Source organism: Juglans microcarpa x Juglans regia, chromosome 6D (genome assembly GCF_004785595.1).
Source record: "Juglans microcarpa x Juglans regia isolate MS1-56 chromosome 6D, Jm3101_v1.0, whole genome shotgun sequence".
NCBI classification, from domain to species: Eukaryota; Viridiplantae; Streptophyta; class Magnoliopsida; order Fagales; family Juglandaceae; genus Juglans; species Juglans microcarpa x Juglans regia.
In genome coordinates, this window is record NC_054604.1 from 3,538,191 (window position 1) to 3,560,059 (window position 21,869).

At 35.8% G+C, this 21,869-nt stretch overlaps 1 protein-coding gene and 1 long non-coding RNA gene across 2 annotated transcripts; one reads left to right on the plus strand and one right to left on the minus strand.

The window, feature by feature from the left end:
• The first annotated feature begins 318 nt into the window (after nt 1-318).
• On the plus strand, nt 319-2,416 carry LOC121234596 (transcription factor bHLH162-like). The gene is made up of 3 exons (XM_041130596.1): nt 319-563; nt 1,792-2,127; nt 2,239-2,416. The coding sequence occupies exons 1-3, from the start codon at nt 423-425 to the stop codon at nt 2,305-2,307; spliced, it is 546 nt and encodes a 181-aa protein (XP_040986530.1). The 5' UTR covers nt 319-422; the 3' UTR covers nt 2,308-2,416.
• A 12,583-nt stretch (nt 2,417-14,999) lies between these two features.
• LOC121235123 lies at nt 15,000-16,001 on the minus strand. The gene is made up of 3 exons (XR_005934520.1): nt 15,728-16,001; nt 15,557-15,649; nt 15,000-15,237 (listed from the first exon to the last, which is right to left on the minus strand). It is a non-coding gene; the product is annotated as an uncharacterized LOC121235123 (long non-coding RNA).
• Between the last annotated feature and the right edge of the window lie 5,868 nt (nt 16,002-21,869).

The following is a 21,869-nucleotide window of genomic DNA, read 5'->3' on the forward strand; positions in this document are numbered from 1 at the left end:
AAAATAATTTAATTTAATTTTACTTTTTTTTTATAAAAAAAGTCTCAATAAAAATCCCCCCGCCCCCCCAAAAAAAACCTTTTAGCCTGCATGCCCATTCACACCAGAACAAACTCGATCGAATGTGTATATGACAAAATCTAATTTACCATTCGGCTTAATTTCACAACGGATCTTTCCTGTGAAGTTCCACTCACTTGCTTTTGTGCTTCCCACGTTTCTTTAATTTCCCGTAATTGCAAAATTCAAATCTTTTGTATTATTTCTCCATGCCCATGAAGGCTGCCTGACTTCTATATAAACTAGTCACACTTCGAACTCAAAACCATCAGTTTACAGATCGAGCTTAAAAGAAAGAAAAGAATAGAGAGAGAGAGAGAGAGCTAGAGATCATAGTGATCATATATATTGGAGGGTTGAAAATGAAGAAGACAGGCAGTAATGATGATGCAACGAAGCCTGATAGAAAGACAGTGGAGAGGAACAGAAGAATTCATATGAAAGGGCTATGCTTTAAGCTTGCTTCTCTTATTCCTAATCTCCAAAACATCAAACCCTCCAGGGTACTCACATCTAATTATTCACTATCTCTCTTTAGTTGAAGATATGATTTTCATGCTTGCAGACTAAACGCATTAACTTTTGTTTTTTTTTTTATTTGCTCTCTCGAATTCATGGAAACCCCTCCATTGGAAATTAAGCTTTGTTTCTTTTTTGGTTTCAGAGATCGTGAGCTAATCTCAGTAACTTTTTCTGTGCCAAGAAGCTTGCTGATACATGACCTTTCTTCCTGTTTCTTGCAATTTATTGATTGCGGTAGTCCTCTGTCGGTCGTACGTACGTCATGTTCATGATATGGCGTAGAAATATTCTCGCCTGCACCATTGAAAAAACAAAAATGCTTGAAAAAAATGCCACTGTCCTCTATTAATTCGTCCTGTTTCTTCTAAATTATTGGCGTAAATAATTATATCAGCTTGATTTATTCGTTATACTGTTTCTTTGAAATTATTGGCATCACGTACTGTCACCGAAACATTAAGGTTGTGTTGAGTTATTAAATCAAACTCATTTCATTTTAAATTAATTATTGATAAAATTAATTATTTTTTTAAATTTATATAAAAATATTAAATTCATCTCAACTTATTTCATATATTTAACTTAAAAATTTAAACACATCTCAACCTAAAAAAATTAAACTAATCTCAATGAAATTAACAAAATATTACTATTCACAACTCAACATCTAAACGTAACCTAAAAACAAAATCACAAGAAAATATCATAAAACTAGCCGGCTTTATAGCTATTTTCAATGGAGGAATTCTATACATCAGCCACTATTCACATTCACATCCCACACCTATAGTTTTTTTTTTTTTTTTTAGAGTGTAAGGATGTTTTTCATATATAAGATATGGGGTACTGTTTTTTATAAGGTGTGAGATGTGTGGTAATTAATTATAGTGGCTGATAAAAAGAATTTTTCTTTTCAATGACGTGATACATGCTTACTTATTAAGAGTCTAAATTAATAATCCGATACGATAAATTCCAGAATCCATCCATACACATGTATACATTCAGCTTATATATATTTATAAACAAACTATATATATAAATATATTAGTATTACCTCATATTCCAGCTTTCTTTTTCTTTAGTTAATTATAACTTAGAAGAGATCATATTCAAGTACCCAGATGATCTGTTAATTTCAGTACAGCTAGCTAGCTAGTTTAATTTGGTTAAGTACTAATTATTTATTTTCTATATTATATGTTTTAGGACATGGTTTCGCAGCAAGATAAGCTTGATTACGCCACCCGCTATATCACCCAGCTGAGAGAAAGAATAGAAAAGTTAAAGCGTAAGAAGGAACAAGTTGCAGTGAGTTTAGGTACTGGTAGCTGTAATATGATTGATGGCACGGGGAATGGCTCATGGCTTCCTGTTGTTGATTTAAGAGACTTGGGTTCCAGTATAGAAGTGATTTTGATAAGTGGGTTGCAGAAGAACTTCATGTATGAAGTTACTTGTATTCTTCAGGAAGAAGGTGCTGAAGTTGTCAGCAGTAGCTTTTATACTGTGGGTGATAAAATTTTCCATACAGTTCATGCTCAGGTATATATCTACATATACAACATGATCTTAATTAAATGCTAGTAATTCTTTCGTGATAATTATTGGCATTCTTCGATCCCAATCATCATTTCTGTTTGATGATTTTTCCAGCCGAAGATTTCTAGAATTGGGGTTGAGACTTCAAGGGTATGGCAAAGATTGCAAGAACTAAAAAACTGAGTGGGTTTCTGCATGCAAATCTTACTAGTTTCTCATCAGAGCTAGCTGCTAGCATTCAACAACAGTACTTAATTAAGCCTGTTTGTTCACTATTTGTGTGCAAGTTATATGTTTGTCATATATATATATATATGTGTGTATGTATATATGTGCTAGCTAGATATTTAAGGTCCGTATATGATCTTATTTAAGTTCTTGACCTCCGTCTTGTGCGAGCATAAATTAATTCAAGACAAATTATTAAGTCACATCTCGAATCTATTGCTACATTTGGATTGGGAAGTGATTTCAACTCATTTTATCTCATCATTATAACTTTTTTAAATTTCCACACAAAATATAATAAATAATTCAATTTTTTCAAATCCTAAACAATAATAATATTAAAAAAAATAAAATTATAACAATATTTTATTCAACTCATCTATAACCATTTCAACTCTCAATCCAAACGGACTTGATATTGTTAATTGTATTTATTTAATATAATCTGAAATCAAGAAAAATAGTTCAAAAAAAACCTATGAAAAGGTCCCCTAGATATTATCTGATTCTTCTTAATTCTAATTAACTTCTAAATAATAATATGTCAATCCAATTATTAGTACGTACTAGTTGTTGATTAAATTTTACTTTCTTAACTAAATCAAAATATATAAAAATTAAAAAATAATAATCAACTAATGATCTTGAGAAGCGAGATACTGATACTGAATTAACTACCAAAGAGAAATGACATTTGTATTCTATTAATCTTGTATATATACCAAGAAGAATAAAAGGTTTTATCAACTAGCTGTCAATATGTTTTATCAAGCTATTAATTACATGTGGTCGATGCACGATCCCAACCAATCAATGGTTTTTTTTTTTTTTCCTAGTAGCACTAGTACTAGTACTGATCATGAATTTCTTATTAATTCATTTTCATTATCTGAATTTATATAAATCACCGAATGTTTTCAATTAAGGCTGTACACACACATATTAATATATATACATATAATTAATTAATTAAACTACTTAGATCTTCGGCCTGCATGCAGCAATATTTTTGAGGCACTAATTAACACATCATAATTTAACATGAAGAAATTATAAAAGTAGAGCTAGCTAGCTTATATATATAAAATATAATATTTTTCCTACATTATGTTGGAGTTACTCCTCATAACTCAGCATACAAGCCCGATTCTTTAGCAGATAAAGATCTTCTACAACAGAAATATGATATACAACAGTATTCAAATTTAAATATTGTGTATAGATAACATCAGTTCAAATAGATTTAAATTGTAAATGATAACATTTGTATTGAGAACCAAAACGGTTCCATGATACACTTCTTATTTCGTTTCATGGAATTAACATTACCGTTAATTAATCCTAATTAATTTAACGAATATATAATATATAATACTGCAATCGATTAGCCAGAACTCCAACATTTTTTTTTTTTTTTATAAAAGAACTGATCTCATTAATCATAATTGTCACTTACATCGACTCAAAGTGAAACCGAGTGATATAGTTACATAATTTCTTTTGTGACTATAGGTAAAATACATGAGGGACATGTTTCAAGATCATAGGTATCCTCTGTGCATTCAAGGGCAGTTTTTGCTAGGTGATATGCTGCCATATTAGCTTCTCGGTATTTATGTGCCACTGACTAACAAGCATAAGAATTAAGTATTTCTCTTGCATCTTCTACCAGGCAGCCACCCAAGGTCCAATTCTTTGTGTAGTGTTGCAATAAATCCACCACTTGCTTTGAATCACCCTCAAGACAGAAATGTGTTATGCCAACCTCTTTGCAAAAAACTGCTGCTAAGAGCATACCATAGGCTTTAGCATCAAAAGGGGTTCCTCATTGAGGATGTGGTCTGTAGCTAGTAACTCTCTTGGGGTTTTTAACTTTGGGTATGAGGGTAATGAAAGTGTCATTAACCTCATTGAGAGAACCACCTTGGTTTAAGACTTTGAGTGCAAAATTACACACTTGCTCACCCACCACCTCCCAATGTTTTTGGTAAAACTGAGCTGGGAATCCATCAGGGCCAGGTGACCCCAATGGATTCATCTGAAAAATGGCCTCTGTTATATGTTCTCTATTGAAAGGGTTCATCAACCAAGCCTGCATCTCCAAATCCAGTTTTGTTCCCAGAGCAAATAAACAGTTTTCAATATTAGAAGGATGTGTAGAAGCAAATAATGAAGAGAAGTAACCTGTGAAGACACCTCCAATCTCTTCTTGCTCAGTTACAATCCTTCCTTGTGAGGCCTCGACCCTTTTAAAGTATTGGTCTTCATTTTTTGACTTGCCTACATATGAAAATAGTGGGTGTTCCTATCTCCATGTTTGAGCCAGTGTTGCTTTGCCCTTTGGCGCCACTTTAGATCATTTTTAGTCATAGCAGACACCACATCCTCCTGAGCCTATTTCATGGAAGCTAAATGACTGCCTGAGCCAGTTTCTTGGAGGTGACCAATTCTTTGTAGCCCTTGTGTGATGGTCATTTTCTGCTGCCTTTTTGTTTTCTGTTTCTAGACTAGCAACTCCTGTTGGCAGGCATCAAGTTGTTTCCTCAAAGCACTAGCCTCACAGCCTGTTCCATTATCCTTCTTCCATGCCTCACTAATAGCCTTTTGGCAATCTTCCTTTAGCTCCCATGCCATCTAATATCTGAAACACATTCTTCTTCTCCTTCTCTTATAACTTGTTCTGCATGTTTCAATGAGAAGAGGGGAGTGGTCAAATTTTACAGCTGCAAGGGCAGTGCACAAGCCATGATTGAAGAGGTCATTCCATTCCTTATTGCCAAGTGCTCTATCTATTTTTTCCTTTGTGAAATCCCTTCCAAACCTATTATTTGACCATGTCATTTCTCTTTGATAAAACATTCTAAGAACCGGTCCGGTCCAGTTCGGACCGGTTTTTCGATTTTTCAGTTTGAATTTACACCCATAGCAGCAGTTTGCAAGTTCCATTAGTCACGTAATCATAGTAGAAGCTGAGGTCGATGGACGTGATTGAGGGAGGTGCCTCAAAGTGAGGGTAGCGGTGGATCTCCATAAACCTTTGTTGAGAGGGAAATAGCTGATGCTAGGTGAAAAACAGCATTGGATTTCCTTTAAATATGAACGTTTACAAAGTTTCTGCTTCAAGTGTGGGGTGCTTTCTCACAAAGGAAGAAACTGTACACGACTAAGAACTGATCAACAAGGAGATGAACAGACTTCATACCAGTTTGGCCCCTAGTTACGAGGGCAACCCAGGAACACAAACATTTTTTACAGTCATAGATATGGTGGTAGCGGAGGTGGCAACCACTGCAATGGTGAACGACAAGGAGATAGGGATCGTGTTGACCGAGAGGACTCAAAGTACAATAACAAATTTGTCGAAGTGGAAGTCTTGGCGGGAAAACAGGAAACGTCCCCAGCGGAAAATGGGGAAAAAAGAAATTAAGGGGTCCAATCTCAACCACCAATAGAAGTAGAAATAGTGGGCAAAGGGTTTGTTCAGGGTGATTATCTTGGGAACTAGTTAAAACATCAGATAGGAGATCATCTCCCAGAAGCCTTGCAGTCAATGCACGTGCATGAGTGTTTTAGTTTCGAGGGAGCCACTGAAGTCACGGACATACAAGGGACCCATAAGAGCATGGAATATGGGTCTGACATACCAAAAAAGGCACATGAGTGCAGAGAAGGAAGCTGGCCCCCCGCATCTGATCCTGAAAAGCAGAAAGGTTTAAAAAGGAGTGTGGTGGCACCTACTAGGAGGCCTGATGCTTCTAGGCACCAGGGCTCTGGAAAGAGTATGGGGACAGGTAGGCTGGCTAGCACAGAAGATCATGTGAATCCTAGTAGGGTTGACTTGGTAAGCACTGTCAGAAGGTGGAAAAGGAAGGCTCGTGAAAGGGCCATCCATGAGGAAGGCAATGGTGGTACACCACTGGCTGATATCTCCAACAGGTCAGTTAGAGTTCTTTACCAGAGGGGATGCAAGAGAAGGAAGACACATATTAACTCTGTTTCAAAGAAGTTTAAGGAGCATGATGGCACAAATGAAAATTATTTTGTTCAGGCAGAGGCTGGTTTCCAGCCCTGCCATAATCAATGAGTATCTTGGTGTGGAACTGCTGAGAGCTTGGGAACCCTGGTCAGTTAGTGTCCTTAGAGATTTATCTAAGGAAAAGTGTCCCTGTTTAGTTTATCCTAGTGGAAACTAAAAGTAGGAATAAAAGGATGGAAGAGATCAGGAGAAATTTGAATATGGATGGTTGTTTTGCAGTAGACTGTGTGGGACTAAGTGGTGGTATTGTTCTTTTATGGAAAGAAAAATGGAATGTCAAAGTGACCATGTAAACCTAATATAGACTAATGACTATAGTTATACTTATAATTAATACTACAAGTTTTTACTAAAAGTTTATAACTAATACTAATATTAAATATATAGTTTATAAATAATACTAATATATAACTTATAACTATACCAATAGTCTAATATTAATACTATTATATAGTCTAATATATTAATAAAAGTATAAAACAGTTTTTTTTAAATCAGTTTTTTTTCTTTTTTATAAAAAAATTTTTAATGACAAATTGTGAAACTTAGATTTTAAAAAAATCGAAAAATCGAACCGGACCGAAAACCGGTAAAACTAGAAGTACCGGTTTAGGACGATAACCGGTGCATAATCGGTTTTAAAAAATACAAAACCGGTACATACTGGTTCGGTCCTAGATTTTGTCCAAAACTGGACCGGACCGGACTGGTTACACCCCTAACTGCTGCCCAAACTCTTCTGTCATGGTTGCTAACTGGAGGTTATGCAGCTGCACCCAAAAGGGTTCAAAACGAAACTGTAAAGCATGGATAGATATTGTTTCATCCACTTCCATCATGGTCAGAAGGTGTCTATCGAAAAACCATGGACGTCCACTTAAGACTCTCTCTTTATCTACCAACTTTTGGAATTCAATCAGAAAACATTGCTTTCCCAACTCCTTGAAAATAACCCACCCCTCTATCTTCCATATTTGAGACATTGTGACCCTAAAACCCTCACTGTTAACACTCTTCTCAGTTAGAGCCTTCCCCACAAGACAGTTTTTGCCTCGTGCATCTTCCTCTGTGTAGTTTTTTGGACTGACGTGGAAAAAAGAACTTTCTTCCTTGGAGAGATGTAGCCTTTCCCATTGCATTGCCAAGTCTTCTGCCTCCATTGAGAAACTAAACACAACAATCCAAACCACGAAACTCACATGAAGTGAGACAAAAACCTTTGAGAGTAAACCCAAGGCATTGGAACCTCACTCTTTCTCCCCAGAGAAAAGAAGGCACTCCAAAACCACCAGAACTCCAACATTAAACAATAAAATTAACGCCAATTTCACATAAAGCCTTAAGAAGACGTGGAGCTTTAATCAATCAACAGAATCCACATCAAACTCCAGCAAAACCTCAAAAGAGTGGCAGAATCATGAGAAAATCACATGGATAATTCCACCAGAAACTAACAAAATCCAACCTAAATTGACAATAATTCTCAAAGGGTACAAAATTTTAGCAAAATTACCGTCAATAAAAGTCGAGAATTGACTCAAGAAAGCATTGATCTGGTCCTTATAGACATACCCAATAGCGGTAAAGCCACCAACAAAACCCACCAACAACACACCAGCCAAAAGTGTACCCTTAAACGCAGTGTCACCATCCATCTCCAACCCACCCTCATCGCCATCACTTCCTCGCTTATCACCACCTCCACCTCCCCCGCTTCTTCTTCACTCTTTGGATTGCTAAAGAACCACCTGAGGCTTTGTGGGGCAGTGCAGTCCTGCTCCTCTACTTCTTGGTCTGTTTCAAAGAAGAGCATGGAGTGAGGAAGTGGAGGCGCTTGTTTGGTCTGAAACTAAAGAGGAATGAGGAAGAAGAAGAAGAAGAAGAAGATGCAGCAGGAGAAGAGAAGCTGAAGAGGCATGTTGGCGGTGGTGGCCTAAGAGTGAGGAGGGTGCGCATTTTAAGGAGTGTGTGTGGCGTAGGATATGAGATGAACGCTCCAATAGAAGGAATTGAAGAAGTAGTGCTATGAGTGATGAGAAACGTGTGTTTAGTTTTACGTCCATGGGTTGGTTTAGATTAGATTTGGGGTGAGTGAGAGAATGTGGGGTTTCGTTTTAGAGGTTCCATAAGAAGAAAATTGTTTTGGTTACTGTGAGAGACATTGGATTTTCACGCTTTTTACTGTTGGTTTTTAAATTTAGAAATGATTAAAATATTTTATGTAAAGTAAAAATAATGTGAGCCATTTTCTTTGTTCAATGTATCAGTTCGGTTGTCTAGATTTAACTGAAAATGTATCTTGGTACTTGAACTAATATATGCCTCTTGGGGATATGAGCCTTAACCGCTTCCCAACCAAACAAAAGGTTGTGTCCTTTGATGAATTAGAAACATTTTCAATGTATTCTTTAATATTTGAGAAGTTGTGACTTCTCAAAAGTGCTCCTTCATTTTAGTTGTGGCTTTTCACAAATACCCTTTCATTTATATAAGTTGTGACTTTTCACAAGTACCATTTCATTTATGTGATGTGATTTTTCACATATACCATTTCATTTATATGATATAACTTTTCACAAGTACTATTTCATTTAAATAAGTTGTGACTTTTCACAAGTGTCCTTTCATTCTCTATAAATAGGGAAACCCATCTACAAATTCATCATCTCCAAATTCTCTAAAAAAGTTAGAGAAACACTTCCTCATTCTTTTTGTCTTTCTTTCTTTGGATTTTGGCTATTTTATATCGGGTTTAAGGATCTCTTTTTGTGTGCACCGACGAGGAGATTAACGGGAACTGACATTGTTGTATCTTGGGAGTAAACTATCAAGAAGCCTAGTGCATATTTATAATTGGTGGCGGCATAATCTACTCTAAGGAAAGTGTCCATCACAACATGCCTCAACACTGGGTTCTCTCTTTCTAATTTGTTCTTGTTATTTTACATATTCTTTAGTTTATAAAGCATTTCAAAATATTTTCCAACAATTTTAGAGTAGATCCTCTTTGTTAAACTAGATGTGTGTTTTAATTGTTTGTTGCCACCATGACTTCAAACGAACCAATTGCACCTGAGAAATTTGGAGGAGTCAATTTTAAGCGTTGGCAAGAAAATATGAAAATCTTTCTTCTAATGTTTGGATTATATTTTGTTATTGAAAATGATCCTCCTTCTGATGATTTATATGAGCCCGCAAGTACTATTGAATTGCAAACATATGCAGAAAAAGATAATTTGAGTAGATGTAGGATTTTAAATCATTTAAGTGATACACTTTTTGATGTTTATCTACACATTAAATCTGCCAAAAATATTTGGAATGCTCTTGATAAGAAATATGGTGTACAAGATGCCAGAATGGATAAATACACCGCAAACCAATTTCTTGGTTTCAAGATGGATGATTCAAAAATCTGTGGTAGAGCAAACACATGAGTTAACTATTCTTTACCATGAATTGGCCCAACGTGGAATGGGTATTACCGAGCATCTCCAAGTTGCTTGTACAATAGACAAGTTGCCTCATTCATGGAAGAATTTTGGCCTATCTCTTAAACATAAGACTGAAGATATGACTATGGAAACCTTGATCTCTGCCATTAGGATCCAAGAACAACACTTGAAAAATGATCCCATCCCACCATTGGTTTCTGATTTTCAGTCTAAAGTAAATATTGTAGAAGACCATAAAACACATAAGAATCTAATACATCAGAAATCCAAATTCAATAAGGGTAAAACTAATTATAGGAATAATTTGAAACCAAAGTCCTATATTAACAAAGATGATAAAAGACCCATTTGTTTTAACTGTAACAAACCAGGTCACTTGGCAAAAAATTGTCGCTATAAGAAGAGGAAATATCAAGGCAATGAACAACCAAGATCTCCTAACCCACAATCTCATATGGTGCTTTCCGGGACCGACTGTATTGGAACCGATGAACGGTATGTAACCATAAGTCTCCAAGTTTTTCTGGCTTGTGGTGCTACTGATTGGATAGTAGGCACATGAGCCAATGTATATGTCACTTCTAACCGTAATATTTTTTCAACATATCAGGATACAAACGATATGAAAGTAACAATGGGTAACTCTACCTCTGCACAAGTATTTGGAGTAGGAAAAATTGTACTCAAATTAACATCTGCAAATACTCTTGCTTTAGAAAAAGTATTTTACATACCAAAGGCAAGGAGAAACCTAATTAGTGGATCTTTACTCAGTGGGGCAAGCTACACATCATTATTTCAATCCAATAAAGTTATTGTAACTAAATATAGGTCATTTGTGGGGAAAGGTTATGTGAGTGGTGGTTTGTTTGTAATAAATATTCAAAATAATGTAGTAGACAAATTTGATTCTAATAATAAATTTGCATTTACTACATGTTTCTCTTCAATATGGCCTGCTAGATTAGGCAATGTTAATTATCATAATGTTATAGGAATGATGGATTTAGAGATTATTCCTAAAGTTCTTGTTGATTTGGATGAAACATGTTTAATTTGTGTTCAATCAAAACAACCTAGAAAGCCATTTAAATCGGTTATAAGAAATTCATCGCTACTTGAATTAATTCATAGTGATGGTTGTTATTTAAATGGTGTCTCCTCTAAAGGTAGTAATAAATACTTCATCACTCTTATAGATGATATGTCCAAATTTTGTTATGTTTACTTGATGAAAACAAAAGATGAATCATTTAGTAAATTTTTCGTTTATAAAACTAAAGTTGAAAACCAATTGGAGAGAAAGATTAAAATTGTCAGGTCTAATAGAGGAGGTGAATACTTCTCTAATCAATTGGTTCAATACTGTGAGGAGAATGATATTATACATGAGGATACCGCTCCATATTCTCCTCAATTCAATGGTGTTTCTGAAAGAAAAAATAGAACATTTGTAGATATAGTCAAATGCATGCTCTCTAGTTTCGGCCTACCTGAGCAATATTGGGGGGAAGCAATACTTGCATCTTATTTAATCTTGAATAGAGTACCATTTAAGAGATTTGACAATACACCATATGAACTATGGAAGGGTAGAATACCCAATATTAATTTTTTTAGAGTTTAGGGTTGTCTTGCATGATCCATAAATTAAGAAAAGGAAATTAGGTCCCAACACAGTAGATGCAGTATTTATTGGGTATGCTAGACATAGTTCTGCATATAGGTTTTTGATTATCAAATTAGAAGTCCAAGGTATTGATCCCGACACCATCATGGAGTCTAGGAATGCAACATTCATTGAAGATCTATTTCCTTTCAAAAATAAGTTAGAAAGATCTTTACCTACAGTAAGTTTTCCTTCCACCAGTAGTCAACCTACCATTGTATCTAATCTTGATAGTGTATCAGGATTAGAACATGAACTTGGAAGAGGAAAACGACTTAGAAAGGAAAATGATTTTGGACATTATTTTTATACTTATTCTATGGAGGAAGACCCATTGACTTTCAAGGATGCCATGCTTTCCATTGATTCTACTTTCTAGAAAGAAGCAGTAAATAGTGAGATTCTCTTAAGACTAATGGCACTTAGAACTTATGTGATCTTCCTCCTAGATGTAAAACCATTGGATGTAAGTGAATTTTTTTAAAAAAATTAAGATCTGATGGTATTATTGATAAATTTAAAACTAGGCTGGTTGCAAAGGGCTTTACACAAAGAGAGAGTATCGATTATTTTGATACATATTCTTCTGTTACTAGAATAACCACAATTCGTGTTCTAATTGCTCTAGCAGCGATCCATAAACTTGAGGTCTACCAAATAGACGTAAAGACCGCATTTCTTAATAGCGATCTAGAAGAAGAGATATATATGGATCAACCAGAGAGGTTTGTGTTTCCAGGACAGGAAATGAAAGTTTGTAAATTTATTAAATCTTTCTATAGTTTGAAGCAAGCTCCTAAACAATGGCACCAAAAGTTTGATGAAATAATTTTATCTTATGATTTCAAGATAAATGAATCTAATAAGTGTTTATACACTAAAATAGTTGATAGTGCATGCGTAATGCTATGTCTTTACATTGATGATATTTTCATCTTTGGTACCAATATAAATCTTGTTCTTGATGTTAAAAATTTCTTATCTAAGAATTTTGACATGAAAGACATGGGAGAGGCACATGTAATTCTTGGTATTAAATTAATGAGATCTCTTGATGGTATTAGCATAAATCAATCTCATTATATTGAAAAGATTCTTAAAAAGTTTGAGAGATTCGAATGTAAACCTGTCAGTACACCTCTTGATCATTGTTTGCATTTAAGTAAGAATCTTGGAGATCCTATGTCACAACTAAGATATTCTCAGATTATTGGTATGTTACTGTATATTGCTAATTCTATTAGACCTGATATTTCATATGTTGTGAGTAGACTTAGCTGATATACTAGTAGGCCTGATGATTCTCATTGGAAGGCATTGGAAAGAATTCTTAAATATTTGAAAGGAACCATGACATATGGTATCCATTATTCTAGGTATCTCACTGTATTAGAAGCATACAATGATGCTAGTTAGATAACTAACACAATAGATCGTAAGGGAATGAGTGGATATATTTTCACTCTCGGTGGAGCAGTTGTGGCTTGGAGATCTTCCAAGCAAACTGTGATTTCACGATCAACTATGGAAGGTGAATTCTTTCAACTATGGAAGCTTCAATATATCCATTCGTTCCCTTACGATCTCCAAGCCTAAGCAACAGCTGATAGTTGAGTCCATCACATGTTCGTTTCTCCCCGTTGTCTATGCAAAGTATTTCATAGGACCGGTCGGGCTGGTTTTAGTCAAATAACAGCCTCCCCATCACATAGAACACCTAGGACTTCCACCACACTTATTCTAGACCAACACTACATCAGAAATTATCTATCTCTCTTCTCGATTTTAGGCTTCAGAGCCCTCGCACGCCTACAATCTCTTCTTCACGAATTCTCGAAGCTGATTTGAGCCCTACGAATCGCACCCCCTAGAAGCCATTTTTGTCGCGTCTCAATCCCCTTGCATCCCCTCAAAGCTCAACCTGAAGCTGTTTACATCGCCTCTTAGCCCCTTCGCACCCCCCTGAAGCTCAACTCGAAGCCCTTTCCGTTGCCTTTTGATTTCTGGTATGCCCTCTGACCAGCATTTCTGGTTTCTTGGCAAATTGATTTTGGCAGTAAGAAATTGACACATGTATGTAAGAAATGAAATTGATTGTGGCTGTAAAACTTAGGCGATCCTACACAACTGCAGAAGGCATGTTATAGAGAGATTCTACCTTTTTACTCTTTTGCCGATTCATCATAGCTTATATGTTGAAACATACTTGTAAAAAAAATAAGTTTATGTTGAACCATTTCCTTATTGGCCTGAAATAATTATTTTTTCTGGCCTTATCTGAATTGCTTTTTTTTTTGTGACAGAAATGTTCAGTCATCTCCGCTCTCTATTAAGGATCAGGAAGAGAAGGCAAAAAGATGCGAGTTTGTTCATGGGTTGTTGTTGTCAACCATTCTGGATGACAATTTATGAAGAAAATTTGTAATAGCTGCATAGTATTCTTCATAATTACAATCAAGAGCCCTGCAATGTATGGTTTGTTTGTAGTGAATTTGCAAATGTATTAAACAGAGAGTGTGGAATAAGATGTAGGAATGAACGTAATTTATGTTGCATGATAACTTTAGCTGCTAGGCCTGAACATACTTGTGTACGTCTTTTAATCTTAGGTCATAAATTAAAAAGTAAAGAAGTGAGTTCTCCCTATGAATGACATTCATCTTGTTACTGATATCTGCCTAGTTTATTTCTTGGAAATTCATTTTGGTGACAACCGGTGAAAAGGTATTGATGCTGAAAAGTCCATTTCATTTTTTTTCCTATAGTATTGTTTGGATTCTACTTTATTTGTAAAACAGTCTCTTCCTCATTGTTCCCTGTTCAGTTTAAGCACCCAACCTACATATCTGACTTTAGGATATGCAACCTAAGACTTCTTATGCTAGTTGGCCATGAAATCTGAAATCTAAGTGTTAGCCATGAAATCTGTGTGGGCAACTGGTTGTGTCGGCTTTGGATTGAGATTGGGGCAGTGCAAAGAGAGGCAGTGACGAAGAGAGGGGCAGCGAGGAAAAGATGGGAGGTGCGATTTACTGAGGGGCACTTGCGTCGACGTCGACTTCAGCGTTGGACAGAGGCGGTGCAACAAGAGGCAGCGAGGAAGAGAGGGGCAGAGAGGGTCAGTCTCGAAGGGAAAGGGCTGAGAGTACGACTATTTGATTCTCTATGGGTAAGTGTATTCAAATTACCGTGTATTTTCCTATGTGGCTTCAGTTGAGTAGAGGGTTGATTTAGTGGGATTCTCGGCCCGACCGCTGGGAAGCTGTTCTGAGAGTTAAAAGCTACACTTTTCAATTGGGAAAATGTTTCGTACAGTTACAACCTCTCTGGTCTTTGACTCTTAAAGCCGCTTAGTTGATGAATCTACTATTAGCACCATATAACAAGACAGTAACCCTACAATCTAACTATGAAGTTATTAGCTACCAACACATTGCCCGGCAGGCAAAAAGGCCTGAAGGACAGAGGTGCTACAGATGGACCGATGGAGCGCCAAGGTAAGAGGCGAGTTGCAATATGTCACTGAATACTCCACCAGCAGTGACTTCAGCCCCAGCACCTGGTCCTCGGACTATCAAAAGCTAGTTTTTGTATCTTGTTGTCGAAAAGGCAATTATATTATCTGATCCAGAGGGTTGTGCAAATGGATGATCTTTCTTGTATCTTCGCAACTCCACCACACCTTTCACATTAACCATAACAACAACCCTGACGTCTCTCAATACCTTCAAATATATTATAAGCTCGTCAGAAACAGGGTAAATACCGAAGTAGAATTTCAAAAGATAAAATCAAAAGAAAAATTCCTTAGGTCTCCATATATGACCAAGGCTGCTACAGCAAACCCGGTGAACAAACCCTGCCTAAAGAACTCTCATGAACTTACAGAGACACTCACACAATTAACCATGGTAAATCTAGAGATCTATGGCATACCTTCCACACGTCCCACTAACAAGGATACGTATTTACCTACCCATTAATTCACCTAGTCTACTCTTTCAAATAGGTTAAAACAAGAAATAGTGTCTTAAAGATACTCACTTCCCCCGCATCCTCAGCATCCTGTTGGTTTTTAGCCATATCCTGATCGAATTGAGGTAGTTTTTGCATAAATTCCTCAGCAGAAGCACTAGCCTGCAACCAATCATAGGGATATCCATATCAATGGCAAATTTTGCTCAGTAAATAAACTCTGTCAATATTAGTGCTTACTCTTAGTGGCTCAGGCACAAGGTTTTCAATGGGAATATTAGATAGTTCTAGCCTTAGACCAGACTCTCGAGCAAGAATTATCACCTACAACATGAAAAGAAATAAGAAAATGAGGGTTAAGTGTGGGTTTTTAGTAAGTATTATCAAACAGCCAAAGTAGCAGATGTATTTAGACACCCAACTGATCCAATAAGTAGCCATAACCATGTATTCACCACAACGGGGACATGCCAGCCATCTGGCTAGCTCAACCTCTCCAATGGAAATAATTTGAAATAGCAGCAGGCATATGTCAACACAAGTTAAACATTTCTTATTTCGTTTCATGGAATTAACATTCCATGATACACTTCTTATTGCTTGGGTGGCCGGGCGATCCCGACCGTTAGATGCCGGGGTTCGGGCCCCCACCTGCACCTGAGCACAAACCCTGCCCAGGCTAGGATCAGGTTTGCCCGCATTGGGTCCCGTCTAAATATATTTAAATATATATATATATATATATATATATATTAAGAAAGATATTTTCTTTAAAAAAACGTCAATGTTGTTTTGATATAGAGTTCTAAATAAAATCTCTCCAGACCTTCCTTAATTCCTCAAGTTATCCTTGTATCTCTCTCTCTCTACTCTCTTAGTCTTTATGCTGCTGGTTTAGTATTTTATGGCCTCGTTGTCCTAGTGATCTCTCTCCCCATCTCTCTGTCGCCCTAGCCAGTATCTCTCTCTCTAGTTGGTTTTTGTTCACTGGTTTGGTTCATTATGCCATGGCTGATTGTTTTTGTCTAGTTTGTGGTTGATTATGATCTTGGTTTTTGTCTGGGTGGTGGTTTTTGGTGGTTGATTATGAATCTAGGTTGCCGGTTAGTGGTTTTTTGTCTGGTGGGCGAAGTAGACGGCCGGAGTCTGGGAGGCAAAACCTCCCCCCCGCCCATACCAGGGGATATCCCGTCTGGAGGGTGTGGGTAGCATCTTTAGTTTCAGCCTTGCATTTGGTGCTAGCTAGTTATGTCCTACGGCCAATACATGCAATATATAAGCCAGCTAACAAAAATTTGTTAATTAATGATCTTAATAATGAAAAAAAAGGTTCAGCCAATCAGATCTAAGAAGAAAATTCAAGTTGATTTCCATTAATTTGATATGTATACATATAGGAATAAGAATAACATAAACTATCTAGTGAGAAAAAAAATTTCACAAAAAACTAGTACTCATCTCCCACTATATAAGTTAAAATACCATATCTAACTAATTTCGAATAAAATTTACAGAGAAGTCTTAAAAACTCATAACTAATGCATATATTATTTATTCATCAAGTATAAAAAAAACTCATAATTGTTTCGTTAAACACATTGTACATAGGCTCCACTCAAAGTTTTATTGGTAATTTGATGCATCATGTTAAGGTAAACTTAAAGTATATTGATATACGTGAAACACATCCCTTTACATGGTCTCTATAATAAAATTACATACCCAATATCACATTTCTAAACAAAATCATACTACAATTCTTATAAGAATATAAATAAATAAATAAATAGGGAAGCCACGTCATCGATATACTTGTAAGCTACACCTTATAAACTACATCGATATGCTAAAAGTGCATGGGTGGAGTGCACTCTCTAAGGCCAAGAGTGGAATTGGTAAAAATTTAGTGTTCATCGTCTTCTTTCTCAACCTATTTTTCTATTTTTTTTTTTTTTTCATTTTGACCACTTGATTTCAATTGGCCATAACTTACTCATTTTAAGTCCAAAACAAGCTTATGATATGTCAGAAGATAACATACGGTTGGTTAAAATTATGATAAAAAACTTTGATCCAAACATTAACTTTAGAATTAGGATTTTGGATTTCCCCCTTTATATGCAACAAAACTTTAGAAAAATTTAATCTTAAACATGTCATAGCATAACCTCTAATGAAAAGTCCAAAACTCAAACAATTATGGCATATCATCAATTAGATACTTTTAAACTCATTTTAAAGCATCAAATAACATATAATCATATTCATATGGATGAAAACAAGCAATATAGTCTCTGATGCCAATGTTAGATAAGGTTAATCTGAATTAACTCAATCAAAGCGGAATTTCCAAAAGCCTGAATCTTTATTTGTCTTACAGCCCACGTCAAATTGTTGTGATTGTACATCTGCGTCACTTAAGAGGGCGCTACTACATTCTCCCAAAATGACTCCATGCATAAAGATCAAGAGTTTAAGATGGTTGCTCTAAAAAATTGTAGCGAGAGAGGAAGGCCTTTGTTTGTACATTCACTTATTTTTTCCATACACACAAAAAACTAACGTATGTAAGACTCCTATTTAAAAAGTCTCTTGATGAAGTGGTTAATTAGTTAACTACTAGTGGTGAAGAGTTAATTAACTACTTGTGGTGGGGAGTTAATTAACGTTGCTTGTAACTTTTCTACCTATGTGGACACTGCGTGGATCTTGGGGTACCCATTTACCAACATAAATGAAACGATGGTTCAAATTAATTAACTTTAAAGAAGTTTGTTCAATTTAATTTTGAGGTACTTCAACTAATTAAAATTGAAAGAGGTTTCTAGATGAGCCTTAACCAAACAGGCATGCAAAAGAGTTTGGTCCCCTAAACAAATAGATCTCTAGAGAAAATGAAATTGTGACAACCCTAGCTAACTCATATATATCTAAGCATATCTAACATAAACCACTTTCATGTCTACGTACGTCGTTTTCAAGTGGCACTTAAGCATATTGGAGGCCCTTGGATTAATTAAACGCTATATATCTTGTAGGAGATTAATTGTTAAATTCCAATATTATTTATTCTAATAATAAATATACATGAATCTGTAGAAGAAAATATGTACGTACTTTGATGGTGATATTAATTTTTATTAGGTGAGGCCTATATATGGATCGACTAGAGTAAATTATTAATTGTTGGATATATATATAATATATATATATATATAACCCATGACTTCAAAGGCAAGCTGGAATCCAAAATATGCCGAAGGTACGTACGTAAAGGGTTATATATGATCATAATTATATCATCTTTTACTAATAAGAAATTAATAGTTGATCGCTTTAGCGTTGGAGCTCTCTCTGATCACTGGGATCGCCCAGCCCAAGTACTTCTTCTGTTCCCATTTGCAGGGCATGCATTCCGACAGGTTGCACTCATGCATGTGCATGGCCGCCCTAACAGTTATCTATACCAACAACTATATATTATGTTTCAATATCGGACGATAGCTAGAGAACTATTGATATTTGGATCATGCAGGATGCATGTATGCAGGCACGTAGCTTAATGGAGGTTTTGCTTATAAAATAGTACTACTACACAAAGGGAGTACCTTAATTTGATCTTATAATTAGCTAGTAATAATAATAATAATAATAAATTGATGATCATGATCAAACAATATAAAATATAAAGTATACTGCACATACAAAGGGATTCATGCTTAACAGATGGCCGGGCATTGTTTCGATCGGATGTGCGATGCATTTCGTGATATAAATTAGGAAAAAACTATGTTGCCCACCAATTCTTACCACTCTACTTGACTGCTCTGCAATTTTATTTTTATTTTTATTTTTACTTAATAATTAAGAAAGTAATTTTAAATATATTGGTGTATTTTTTTATTTTTTTAAAATATTTAAATATATTAAAAAAATGTGAATAGAAAAATAAAAATAAAAAAGAATATGATGTGTGGGGATGATGAATAAAATTTTTCCACATATACATACCATATAATATACTCACATTAATTAATTTTCTATTAATCTATTTCCATCACACTCAAACCCTACATATAAATATATATATATATATATATATATATATATATATATATATATAAATAATGGCTGATCACGTACAATATGATATATATAGTCTTCTCCCGGCCAAATCCCAATAATCCCCTGTGCCGTGATCATCAAACATGCTAGCTCCTCATCATCAACCTTTAATTTAAACTTTTTAGCACTTAAATATGCATATATAATTATCAAATTTTCCGAGTTTGGCAAATCATGCCATTAGGCCGCCGAAAGGTTGTACGTTAAGTTCACGAGGGGAGTTGTGACGGATGGATGTATTATTATTTGAAGAAAATTAAGTAAAAGATATTGTTAAATAAGAGATATATAGTACAATGAAATGGTGTGTTTTTCAACGATGTTTACTTGAGAGATGCATGCCGTCCAAAAAATTAAGGCCCTTCGCGGGGGTTCACCTTTACTTCATGTTTTTTTTTTTTCAACGAGTACTGCCACTGATCTTGAAAGAGATTGATTTGGTTGTATAATAAAAATGCATTGACCTTGAAAACTACTTTTCCTTTCACTCCAATTCAAGCTAGCTTATAAAATAAATAAATATATGATCATGAGTCGCTAGCTAGCCTCCTTCTTTGTTTATTAAATCAAAAAACATATTTTATTGCAAATAATTAATAAGATTGTCCATCCGAAATTGAAGTACTAATTAACATCCACATGACTTGTTGAGGACCTTTCACTACTACGCACTCCTGATCTCCTACAACTAAAGAATAAGGTGGCTTGAGGGTTTTGATGAAGTGCATCTAATACCTAAGTCAGTAATAAGAATCTTTTTAAAACCAAATTATTCTATACCTTTCATTAGCATGCCTAGATTCTTTAAATAAAGTTTTTGACCTCTTAGAATCATCCAAACTAATTGATTCGCCCACTATTTAAAATTTAAACCTCGAAACATTCAGACTATTTACTCACTTTGAATGAGTAAACATCCCAACCGTCCCAGGATAAGTGGACAAACATTCATATCCTTAACAAACTAACATGAGCCCTACCAGGCTAAAGGGGTTTGAGTCTTGAGTGAAGTGGGTCATCGGGCCACCATGACCCAGACCCATAGTAGCACCCTGCGAGCCATTATGGTGGTATTAAAGCCCTTCCATAAACCTTTAGCATTTCCCAAAAATAATTAGTATCAAACCAATTTGTTTTCTCTTGTTTTTCCTTTCAAATTCAAAGGCTCATTTACTTGCTAATTCCTTTCTTTTTCTTTTTCTTTTTTTGGTAGACTTTGCTCAATTTTGAGTGTAAGAAAATTGTGGACATGAAAACAGTACTAAATAATTAAAGGATGATGCTAAATCCGCAGAGGGTGGCCACCAAATGTGTATTTTTTTTTCTAAATATTTTTTAAATTCCCTTAAACATTAAAAAAACAAAAATACAAACTCATTAAAAAATATTTTCTTAATCATTAAGTAAAAAAAAAAAAAAAAAACAAATTGGTGGACACTCTCCGTTGACCACTCTCGATGGACACAATATTTTTCATAATTAAAACCGATTTGAAGATATATTAATAAGTTAATCTTATAATCGATCCAACTGTTTTTTCCCAACCAAGAACCCTCCAATGGGTGACTTTCACGTAGACAACTCACTTTAACTACTATGTGCCCCCACTGCAGGGTATTACGCACGCTGCCCTCTCCTTCTCTCCCCAACTCACTCCCACGGAACCAAGGCTCCAATCTCTCCCACGAAACCCAGATGACAGCCCCCTCCACCACAACGATGGCCCCTCTCCGCCACTTTCCCCTCCCTTAGCCTCTCTCCCCTCCCTCTTTGTTGATTCTTGCATGGAAGCCCCCTCCACCGCCACTCTCCTCACTGCCAGCCCCTAATCGCGACCCTCCCAGTTCCGTCGACAAGATTCTCTACCTAGTGTTGCTGTTGACGTCTTTCTGGCGTCAACCCAATGTCACCAACGACAGATACTTGATATGAGATTGCAGGTTTGAGTGTGGGTTTCATTGTGATTTTGAATGGATTGTGGTTTGATTATGGGTTTGTGGTGGGCAATGGAGAGGATGGTGGGCGGCGAGTTTGAGAGTAGGTTTCATTGTGATTTTGAATGGATTGAAGTTTGATTGTGGGTTTGTGTTGGATGACGGAGAGGATGGTGGGTGACGACGAAATTACTAGAGGGTGACGGAGCGGCGATGGACGACGACGGCAAGAGGAGAGTGAGCTGATGTAGTTGCGGCTTGAGTTCAAGGTATGTGATGCGAGGAACAATGGGGCTTACAAGTTTTGCTCTGCAGAATTCATA

Excerpts from the sequence above, each read along its gene's own strand:
- LOC121234596 (XM_041130596.1), top strand. The coding sequence starts at position 423 with ATGAAGAAGACAGGCAGTAATGATGATGCAACGAAGCCTGATAGAAAG. Across the intron at positions 564-1,791 it reads AAAACATCAAACCCTCCAGG|GACATGGTTTCGCAGCAAGA; the intron begins GTACTCACATCT and ends TATATGTTTTAG. Across the intron at positions 2,128-2,238 it reads TCCATACAGTTCATGCTCAG|CCGAAGATTTCTAGAATTGG; the intron begins GTATATATCTAC and ends TGATTTTTCCAG.